At 38.2% G+C, this 12020-nt stretch overlaps 1 protein-coding gene across 4 annotated transcripts in view; it reads right to left on the bottom strand.

Moving 5' to 3' along the window:
- The window catches only part of GPR156 (G protein-coupled receptor 156), a 93727-nt gene that overhangs the window by 37044 nt on the left and 44663 nt on the right, over positions 1 to 12020 (bottom strand). For 3 of the 4 annotated variants that reach the window (XM_054700536.1, XM_037525484.2, XM_037525485.2), the window contains 2 exons: positions 6304 to 6764; positions 5983 to 6119 (listed from right to left, as the gene is read on the bottom strand). In XM_054700536.1, the coding sequence (XP_054556511.1) occupies positions 5983 to 6119; positions 6304 to 6396 (230 nt within the window). In that variant the 5' untranslated portion in view covers positions 6397 to 6764. The remainder of the gene's footprint in view (positions 1 to 5982; positions 6120 to 6303; positions 6765 to 12020) is intronic. The other variant, XM_037525487.2, reaches the window with a different exon arrangement.

Here is a 12020-nt window from a genome sequence, read left to right as displayed (position 1 = left end):
CTCTCTCTCTCTCTCTCTCTCTCTCTCTCTCTCACTCACACACACACACACACACACACACACACACACACACACACACACGGCCAGTATCTTTCACCACTGCTAATGGCAAAATGCAAATGCTTTAGAAATGTGTACTATGTGACATCCCTCTCCTCTCAAAAAGCAAGCTATCTAGTGTGATGGAGCTGGAAATAGGCATAGCATAGGATCAGAAACTGATTGTCAGATTACTGTCTAATCTTGTTAGCATCCAAATTAAGTGAAAATTTGATGTTCAGCTACATTTAGGAAGACAATAGGGACAGGAAATTTAAGAACAAAATCTCTAATGCAGTAATTTGATCATAAAACCATAGCATCATCTTAATAGATAAGTTATAGGTCTCTCATAAATGCACTTTGTTGGGTTAAGGAAGTTCTAGTCCTAGTTTGTTGAGGCTCTATCAAATATAATCTTGTTAAATGCTTTTTTTATATCTATTAAGGTGATGCTATAGTTTTTTTAAAGTTGGTATATACTGTAAATTATATTGATAGATCTGGGCCTCCCTGGTGGCACAGGAGTTAAAGTTTCAGTGCTATCAAGCTATCGCCATCCACTGTGGCCTGATCATAGTAAGAAACGCTATTTCAGTGAAGCAGTAGAACACATGTGGACATTTGGCATTACCTAAGAAAGAATTTGGAAGTTGATTCTCTGTCCAAATGTTCAACAGATTCCTAAATACATAGTCACTTCCTATTTATGCTGCTTACAATTGTAGATACCTGAAAGATTGATTCTCTCATAATAATATTGGGCTAGGAAGGTTATTTTTGATTGCCAAATTATAAATATTTAGTTCAATGAATTATCAAAAAGGAAACATCTATATAACTACCACCCACATCAAGAAAGAGAATATTACAAGACCTCAAAATCTCCACTGTGGCCTGAGTTTGATCCCCTGACAGGGAGGTAACCCATATGGCATAGTAGACCTCTCCTATCTCTCCAGCTGCCCCCCTCAGCAGTGTATTTCAGTAGATCTGCCTATTCTGCTCCCCACTCTGACTCTGGTAAATCCTCTCATGCTCCACCCCCCACCCCCATCACTGGCCTATATCCCAGTTCTTGTATGCATAAATAAATAAAAATAAATTTTTAAAAAATTATATTGATAGATCTGTGCATATCAAACCAATCCTGCATTCCTTGTAATCTCACTTTGTCATGAGGCATTATCCTTTTGGTACTTGGCTGTATAAAATTTTGCTTAGGATTTCTTATCTGCATTCATGAGGGATATTTAGCTTAACATTTGTTTTTTAATTTTAATTTTACTTTTAATTTTTTAATTCTCTAATCTTGAAAGTTTGTTTTTTCTAATGTCTTTGTTAGGTTTAAATGTTAGGGTAAAGCTAACCTCACAGAGTGAATTAGGAAATGCTCCATGATTTTCAATGTTTTAGAAAAGTTTGTATAAATATGTATATGCCTACAGGCACAGGGCAATTGGGTGTCTCTTGCTTAAGGTCTTATGCAAGACATAGGTCAAGGGGTCAGTCTTGGCTGCTGTCTTTCAAGGCAGGATAAGAGAAATTATGCTTCTAAGCTCATTAATTTTGCTGTTAGCAGACCTCAGAGATCTGTTTTCACACTCACTTACATGGGTGTTAGTAAGTCTCATGACCTTGTTGAGTGCAGACTGGAAACATTTTGTTTGCAATGAGGGCATTTACACAAAGCAACTCTCCAACACAACAGGTGGTTCAGGTGGTTCCCCTCAGAGTAAGCAAGTGAAAGGGCTAGAAATCCAAAATGGAAGTCACTGTCCTTTGTAACCTTGTCCTGAAAGTGACATCTCATGAATAAGCATGCCAGTAAGTACAGTCCATCATAAGGAGACAGGATTTCACAAGAGTATGACTACCTGGACATAGGAATCATTGAAGAACATGTTAGAGACTGCCTATCATAATTGTTCCTAACATTACCTTATTATCTTTCTAATAATCTTAGAGTCTTTAGTGATACGACCTCTTCCTTTATTATTTGAGTAATTATATTTTCTTTTTTTCCCCCTGATCTCTTGGATTAGAGGTTGGGAAATTTATTTTTTTATCTTTGTACAAAGCTTTAATTTCATTGTCTATTCTTGTTATTTTCTGAATTCTGTTTTCTCAATTTCCACTCTGATTTATATTATTTCCTTTTTTCTTGCTTATTTTGGAACTTGTTTGCTCTTTTTATCCCTCCTGTTTAAGGTGGGTATTTCTTCTTTTTCTAAAATGGAGTTTGGAGCTAAAATTAGCACTAAATACTGCTTTAATGACATTGAACAAATTTTGATATGTTGCATTTTCATTTTCATTCAGTTGAAAATAGTTTCTAATTTCTCTTTTATATTTCTTCTTGACCATGGGTTATTTCAAAGTGTTCTATTTAGTTTCTAAATATTTCAGGATTTTCCAGAGAGCATTCTGTTATGGAATTTTAATTTAATTCCATTTTGTGGTCAGAGAACATACTCTGTATGACTTGAATTCTTTTAAATTTAATGAGATTTTTGGCCCAGAATGTGCTCTATTTTGGTAAATGTTCCATGTGTTCTTGAAAACAATATGTATTCTGCTGTTGTTGGGTGTAGGATTATATAAATGTCAATTTAGGTTAAGTTGGTTGATGGTGCTGTTCAAGTCTTCTAAATCTTTACTCATTTCCTTGTATATTCTACATTTTAAAATTTTATCAAAATGCAATATCTGCAACTAAACTTGAAAATTAATATATTCTTTTAATTTTAAAATATCTTTCTTCCTCCAGTACACACAGGCATATGCACTAACATACATACACAAAGTTACAAATTCATAGAACACAGAACTGGAATTAAATGAAGCATCTAATTGTGAAGCAGCAACTTTGAACAAATTTTACTATTTAAGAAAGAACTTTTGCACCTGGATTATTTTCTCTTTCCTTGTCTGACCTTATAGTTACTTAATTGCAAAATGTGCTCTATTCATAGTACTTCTTAATATTTTATTGCTTATGCCAATTCATGTCCCCACTGCAAGTAAGGCAGAAAGTAAAATCTATAGTACAATGAAAGAAATATGTGTATTTCTACTTTAACATTGTTTATAAGTATTCTATTTTCAACAGATTATATAAATATTTTTAAAACTTTGCATTTTACAAGATTGTTTATAAAATATAGGTTATGGGACAAAGAGTAAATATTACAGTTGAAACATTTAACATTGCAACCAGAATACTAATAAAAATAATTATTATTCCAATTAAAACACTAGCATTCAGTAAATGTCCACTACCATGTGAACCCAAGATCATTGCTGATTTTTTCAGTCTTAAATTTGCAAAATGTATGTCCTCGGGTTATTTACCTCCAATGAAAAAAATGTCATTAAAATTGAAAACATGCTATGGATCTGTACTTTCTTCAACAATCAATTTTTTTTTTTTAAAAAAAGATTTATTTATTTATTTATACAAGCACTGGGTACAGTCAGAAGTGCAAGAGGGTGAGAGAATTCACCAGAGCCAGAGCAGGGAGCAGAGCAGGCAGGAGGACACCGCTGAGGGGAGCAGCAGGTGGCAGGAGAGGTCTGCGCACCATGTGGGACCCTCCTCCGGTGGCCGGGGAGTAGCCGGGGAGCAGCCGGGGATCGAACCGGCGCTGCAGAGGCTGCGGGCAGCTTCGCAACCCAGCGCTCAACCGCTGCGCCACCGGGGAGGCCCAAAAATCAATTATTTTTAAACACAAGGGAAATGTCTTCTTTATCTACTGCTACAGCTTCACTAGATAGCTCAATATAGGAATGATACCAGTTCTTGAAGCTGTTAAACTAGCTTCACATGTATTAGGGAGGTACTGCCATAGCATTCTTAGCGTAAGGTTTACTTCTCAGCAGAAAGCTTGTCCCTGAATGTTTCAAAATATTGATTTGCTGGGGGCAAAAGTGACAGATGAACCAATGATATCATTTACTTACATGTCAATCATGTATTAATTTGCATTATAAGGACTATGTTTCAGTTGAAAAGATGGTATGCCATAATTCTCTAATCTTGAAATGCATAGTATTCCTAATCATTTTGTTAGCATCAGCCACCATTGGGATTTAAATCTCTTTCCTCCCACTCAAGGGATCACTGAAAACATATTTACTGCACACTGATTATGCTCCAGAGCCTGTTCTAAATGTTGGAGACAGAGGTGAACATGACAGACCAGGTCCCTGTGTTCATAGGTTTTATATTCTGGTGGGGAATACAGACAATATACCGGGAACTCAGTAAATACATTAATATCCAAGAGTTATACTTGCCTTTAAAAAATAATACAGGGTGATTAGATTTGAAATGATATGTGAGGACTGGGTGGCCATTGGGCAGAAAGACTACTTTCGATAGGAAAATCAGGAAGGCTTCTCTAAAGAGATGACATTTGAGTCAAGACTTATGAGAAGAGGGCCTCCCCGGTGGCGCAGCAGTTGAGCGCTGGGTTGTGAGGCTGCCCGCGGCCTCTGCAGCACTGGTTCGATCCCCGGCTGCTCCCCGGCCACCGGAGGAGGGTCCCACATGGCACGCAGACCTCTCCTGCCACCCGCTGCTCCCCTCAGCAGTGTACTTCGGTCCTTCTGCCTGCTCTGCTCCCCACTCTGGCTCTGGTGAATTCTCTCATCCTCCTGCGCTTCTGACTGTGCCCAGTGCTTGTATAAATAAATAAAAATAAATCTTAAAAAAAAAAAAGACTTATGAGAAGAAAGTAGTCATGAGAAGATCTGGAGAAGGTTGTCAGGCAATGGAAACAATAGGGGATGGTAAGGCAAAGACCTTGAGATGGGAGGTCTAAGTGTACTTGAGGAACAGAATGAAAAGTGGCTGGAGCAGCTTTAGAAGTATACGCAGGATGGAGTATACTGACACATGTCACTGCCACATCAAGGTTGACTCAGCATTTAGTCATTGCTGCTCAACAAACCCATATCCTCCATTCCTCAAATGACCATTGGCTCCCCCAAATGCCTGCTAGACAAATCCAACTGCCTGACCCTAATGTGAGTGATAAACCCAGGCAATGGAGCATAAGACACACTTAATAATCACAATGTGTGAGGCTAGAGTGGGACTGGTCAAGTTTGGCCTTTCTGAGGAAGATGTTTAAATCTGATGAGTCTCCTCTGGAAGTTATCTGTGGATCAGGGAGAAGACTGGAACTGGGCTTCTGAGGAGGCAGCCTAGGTCAGCTGAGTAAGATGGAGCACAGAGTGTTAGAGTGGGGGAGATGGAATGAATCTTAGGAAAGGGCTGAACAGCTGTGAAGGGAAGATTCTGTATATCCTTTTAGAAAAAAGTCATCACTGGTTTGTTTTGTCAGTGACAGTTATCCTGATGAGCCCAGGGTAGAATGGTCTGTTGATGCCAGAATTATCTAGGTCAGGTAGTAGGACATCATTATTTTTACAGAAATCTTAGCCCATCTAGATTGGTTCTAATTATGTCAGTCATAAACTTTAATGTTGCTTTGGAATAGTTCTCAATATGCTCTCTGTTTTTAATTATAAATACCCCATCTTCTCAGAAGGGTCATATGCTCCTTTATGAGAAGAGACTCTTCACTCTCTTCTTTGGCTATCTATATAGTAGTTAACACAACTCTGGGCTAGCACAATCTTCTCAAGAGGAAAAAGTCTCAAGTAGCTTAATGCCACTGTAGGAGACAAACTTTGCTACTATCAGCAACTCCTGGTGACAAAATGGTATAACATTCAGTACCATGGGTGCACTTGGTTCAGTAGCATGGGAGCACTTGATCCAGGCCATGGGAGAACTTGATTCAGGCCATGAGAGCACTTGAGTCAGTACCGTGGGAGCACTTGATCGAGGTCATGGGAACACTTCAGTCAGTACCATGGGAGCACTTGATTTAGGCCATGGGAAACAAGAAACTAGGTATGGTGGCGTCTTACCTGTTCTTCCTGCAGCGAATTGTGAAGGCAAAGAAGAAAATTATCAGAAGAAGTCCACAGCTGAGGAAAGTCCAAACAACACCCAAGAGGACAGGAGATAATGAAGAACTGCTTTTGCTGCTGTAGTGGGAGGAGGTCTGAGAATAGAATACAGCGAAGCTGTTAGGAACAAAGGCTCTTCTGATCAGGCATGAACTGCCCAATCCGTCATCACCTAGGCTGGGAAATACATGTCCTGCATGAACATTTCTCCTCTTCTCGTCCCCCGCCCCCCAACAATTATATCTGAGCAGCCCTGACACCCCATGAGTGCTCACTTACAATTGTCCCGCAGAGATCATGAAGGGGTCTCTGATCCAGTCCCTGACCAGGAAAACTGTCACATAATTCAGAGCAGTTTATTTCAGGCTCCATGTCATCATATGCTCTACTCGGTGAGTACTTATTTACAGTCTTGGTTACCCACTGGTAGGTAACCAGCAGATTTTTTACTAAAATGTAAGAGCAACTCAAATCTTTTCTTCACAAGTGCCATTTGCGAGCTGACTTCTGGCTCACAGTCTGGGGTAAACAACCCATTCGGGTGGAAGCAAAGGGTTCTTTTACAAGGTTCCTTCATCAGACACAGTCCAGGCTCCTCAGCGGCCAGGACACAACCTGTGAGTGAAGAGTGGGCATTTCAGTAATCATTAGATTACCAAGGTGATGATTCTGGCTTGCCACCAGATGGCAGTCACTGCTCCAAGTAGTCTCAAATGGTTCCCAAAGGAAAGCAATTAAACCTGTTAACGAACAAATTAGGCAAATTATACATATACATACACATAACCATATATACACATATGTGAAAATAGTTTATTAGAGGTTTTATAGTATTTTATATATTTGAATTATATAGTTATATTTTTATTATATAGTTATACAATTTTTTATATAGCAAAGGTTTAAATACAGTTAAAGTTTTAAATATATTTAAATATATTTTAACCCTCTACAATAAACAATATTTTAAAAACAAAGGAAGCACATCTAACAATTTTTAGATATAAATCTCTACACTTTCTCTTCAGATCCTTTTGATGGCCCAAATCTATAAAAACCTTAGTTTATAAACATGCGAGGTATATCTTTTTTTTTTTTCCCTTCTCAAAGTCTCCTGCCCTTCCAAGATCTCTCCATGCAATTCATGTCTTAAACTGTCTGATTTGATTCTGAGTAGTAGCGGACTCAGGTGTTCCATGTTGTGTGCAGGCAATGTCCCTTGGTGGCTCTAGTTTTGTTCTTGCAGGAAGTGGAGAAACATTCTGTGTCCAGTCAGATGGGGGCACAAAAGGGTAGGAAAGCCTTTTGCCTAGAGTTTGTTTTCAAACTTTTAGAAAAACAGAATGAGATAATCTACTCAGGTAATAGAGTAAATTCTCATTTAATCTCATTGAGAGGTTTTTGGAAATTGCAACTTTAATTGAAAGTATAAGGAAACTGAGTCCTTGAGTAGTGTCATTTCATATATTGGAGGCTGGGACTTTTTTTTTTTTAAGATTTTTATTTTATTTTTATACCGGGGTACAGGCCAGATGTGCAGGAGGGTGAGAGGATTTACCAGAGACAGAGCGGGGAACAGAACAGGCAGAATGATGAAATATACTGCCGAGGGGAGCAGCGGGCGAGACAGGAGGGTTATGCTGCGCCATGTGGGATTCTCGCCAGCCAGCTGGGATCGAACCCTCGCTGCAGAGGCTGCAGACAGCCTCACAGTGTGGCACTCAACCGCCTGCGCTGCCAGGGAGGTCCCCACTTTCTTTTTTTCTTATCAACATTATAACAAAACAACACTGGCTATCTGAGGGCCTGCGACAAGGAGAGAATTTGAGGAGCTCTAGGAATATTCACAGAGTATGGTATTATTTCTCTCAGGTGCTTGCAACTTCTAGAAAGAAGCTCTACCTTGCAGAATAAAAGTAGAAATGCATAAAGGTTCAAATTAGCCTGGTAGAAAAAGGTAGACATGTTCCAAATTCTTTAAAGCAATTAATAGTCTCGCCTGCTGCTCCCCTCAGCAGTGTATTTCCGTAGATTTGCCTGTTCTGCTCCCCACTCTGTCTCTGGTGAATCCTCTCACCCCCCACACCTCTGGCCTACACCTGAGTTCTTGTATGCATAAATAAATAAAAATAAATCTTTTTTAAAAATAAAAAAAGCAATTAATAGAGAAAACAGATTTGAAATTTTACCAATAGGAATCTAAAAGAGGATGCCACTTCTGTTTTCTGTTTTCAAGTTATTCTGTTTTCAAATAACTTGGTACAGTTTGCTTTTATCATAGAGGAAAACTAGAAGAATAATATATCAATTATTATTGTTTCAATAGCCACTGAACATGGGACTTGTGTTTAAGTCAGAATAACAGTGACAGGTGTAGGATATCATCTTTGAATTCTGTGTGCTTAGGCATGAACAATATAGCACCAGGTGTTACCATTCATTGGCTTCTTATGTGTTCCTGAATTATTTACGAGGTTAATTACAATGAAATCTCAAGAGAACTAAAAGCCACTATGTTCTGTCAAGAAATTTAAATTCTTGTGCAGTCTCATCAGATTATTGAATGCAAAATTAAGAAGTAAATATTAAAATGTGACTATGAGCAGTCTAATTTAGTTGAAATATCAGTTGCTGAAAGGACATTCTCTTTCTTTTTTTAAAAGCTAGAGATCTCACATTGTGCTGCCTAGCAGAGAATGACATTTTAAGCCACAGAGGACTATAACACATGTTGGACTGCAAGATATATCTTCTCTATATTACTCTTTTAATCATGCTGGCAAGTAAGTACACTTATATTTGAACCATTATTAAGTCCAGTTATGTACATTATATGGAAGCACACATGAGTGTCTGTGCATGTGTGTGTGTATAAAACTTTAATTCATTCTCACTACAACATTGTCACGTGAGGTAAACAACACCAACTATTTTATTTCCAAATAAGGAAATGAAAGAGCAAAGACTTGGGAGAAACTTTTTCTATATCTGTAGAGGCAGGACATGAATCTAGGAGTTTACAATCCAAGATGAATGTCTTTCCAATATTCAACCGACATCAGGCAATCATTCTGGACTGATACCTCCAAGAAGATACCTACTGGGTTTCTTTATAAGTTCCCAGAGCTGCATTGCTATGGGTCCCCTGAAATGTGGCACGCATAGTGCATCTATACCTGTAGTTCCCAACAAGGGAAATTTTATACTTCCAAAGGACATTTGGCAATATCAGAAGACAGTTGATAAAACCAAGAGGAAGGTTCTAATGACATGTAATAGAAAGAATGCTATTAAAAATGCTACTATTCTCAAGATTGTCCAAACAAAGAATTATCCAGTCTCAAACATCAATAGTGATAAGGTTGACAAACCTTGGTTGATGCAGTGAATCATGGAAGGTCTAAAATCTTAAGCTCAAATCACCTTTAGGAGAGTCGGTGCCCATGAGGATATTCTATCTGAACATACATTCCAGAGGGCTAAGTTTCTTAGTACATCTCAATTGTCCCTTGGACAGACTGAACTCACTGACATGAAACTTTAAATGCTAGGTTCCCTTTCAGTCCATGGAATCCAGTGTAGAACTTTATATACAATGATGCTGGACTTCCCAATGGGGAAAACATTTGACTCCAACATTAGCAGAGGGATTTTCAAATGAGGAGCTAGTAAAACAATGAATGGTTTGGTCACTGAGAGTTATGTTGAATGATATTAAAAGTGTTGAATGGAAATATAGGTAAGAAGTATTATGTCAGAGAGGGTAATGTTGAGATATTATACCACATGATAGATACAGAATCTAAGGCACAAAGAAAAAGGTCTGCTTGACTCTTCCAAGAGCAAACACTATCCACCAGACCTCACACCAAGCCCCCATCTATACACAAAGTCTCTAGAGGTAAAATGTCCAGGCCACACAGAGATAGTAGCAAACCCAAGGCCATCCATGGTAGGGATTATACTTTATTTAGCAAAGATTATAGAATCCTGCCTGGTAGCTGATACAATGTTAGGATCAGGAAAATGGACATTGTATCAGCTACCTGTTCCCAAGTGCAAAATGGTCTTTTACAGGCTCACAACTCTCAATAGCCCTATATCTTCTCACAAAATTTCTACTGTTCTTCTACATATTATTTCTGGATATTGAAAAACCAGTCATATAACTACTGTGTTTGAAAAGTTGTTTTGCAGATGGTGGAACTTCTGCTTCTATTCATAAGAATTAACGGCTTTTAGAATTGTCTTCTGATTGTAAACAACTTGAAAATTAGTCAAAATATAAGAAACAACTCTTTTCAGACACTGGATAATAGCTATCATAGGACTATGTGAAACAAATAAGGTAAGCTCTATAACTGATTGACAAATAAAAAATGGAATATAAGTAAATAGCCATTAAATGACTATAAATAACCCCAAGTTACTGCCTGGAGGCAATTTCTAGTTTCTAGACCATAACACAGGGAGGGAAAGCCAAAGGAAGCCTAGAAGACTTGCTGAAATAAGGAGGATAATCAGGCTTGGGATGTCAAAGTAGATAGAGTTTGAGGGCAGAGTAATGAAGGAGAGAGAGGGCAGAGGCAGAGAGAGGAGGGAGGGGGGAGAGAGCGAGAGAGTGAGAGAGCAAGAGCCAGAGCGAGAGCGAGAGAAATCTGCAGGAATCTCATCATTCTTCTTCCAAGTACAGATTCTAGGCAGAGCTGAGAAGAAGTGTAAGAAATAACCACTGATAAGCAGTAGCTGAACAATTTCTGCAGCCCACACAGGGCTGGGAATACTTTGTCTTCCCACCAGCCAGAATGCAGAAATCTCATAATGTATAAGAGATTAAATAAAAATCCTCAGAAAAGCCCTATCTTAGTTGTAGATCGAAAATAACCCGAGACTAGAAGTTACTTTGGGCCTACCCTCATGATGCTTAAAATAAAGCACAAAAATGATCAAATTGATCCACAAGAAACTCAGCTGCATTCCAGACCACAATATAATATGCTTGAAAGGAATACAATAAAAGCCAGCACTCAACAACACAAAATTCAAAATGTCCATAAGCCAGTAAAAAATTACCAAGCATGCAAAGAAGCAAAAAAATAAGACCTGTAACTACATTTTTAAAAAATTCAATGAAAACAAATACAGAAATAACAGAAATGAAATAACAAGCACAAAATGGTTTTAAAACAACTATTATAGGGGCTTCCCAGGTTGAGTGCTGGGTTGCGAAGCTGCCCGCAGCCTCTGGAGCACGGGTTCCATCCCCGGCCACTGGCGAGATTCCCACATGGCACGCAGACCTCTCCTGCCGTGCCCCTGCTCCCCTCAAGCACTGTATTTCGGTCCTTCTGCCTGTTCTGCTCCCTGCTCTGGCTCTGGTGAATTCTCTCACCCTCCTGTGCTTCTGACTGTACCCAGTGCTTGTATAAATAAATAAATAAAAATCTTAAAAAAAAAAAAATGAAACAACTATTATAGATATGCTCAAGAATATAAGGAGAAAATTAACAAAATGAGAGAAATAAAAGACACCCAAAAAATTCAAATGAAACTTCTAGAAATAAAAATATAACTCTGAAATAAAAAAAAATACTAAATTTGATACTGCTAAAATAAAATACTGGTTAACCTAATGGCATGGTAATAGAAGTTATCCAAAATGAAACAGAAAAAATGATTGATAAAAGTAGATATTGATTTGGGACAATATGGAACAATAACAAATGGTTTACTGTGTAATTAGAGTTCTGGGAACAAAAAAGGAGGGAATAGAAAAATATTTGAAAGAAATAACAAACAAAAAATGTACACATTTGATGAAAATTATAAATCTACAAATCCAATAAGGTCAATCAGTCCCAAGTAGAATAAATATTTTAAAACACACAGGGTGGGGAGGGTAGGGGGAGTAGGTAGGAGAGAAAGGCACATCATAATGGAATAATTGCTCAAAAGCAGTGATAAAGTTAAAATCTTGGGTGCAGCCAGATTATGTA

The sequence above is a fragment of the Talpa occidentalis genome, unplaced genomic scaffold (assembly GCF_014898055.3).
Source record: "Talpa occidentalis isolate TD23 unplaced genomic scaffold, MPIMG_talOcc4v2.1 talOcc4.4, whole genome shotgun sequence".
Lineage (NCBI taxonomy): Eukaryota > Metazoa > Chordata > Mammalia > Eulipotyphla > Talpidae > Talpa > Talpa occidentalis.
Note: the sequence above shows the minus strand (reverse complement) of the source record. Positions and strands in the feature narration are given on the sequence as shown.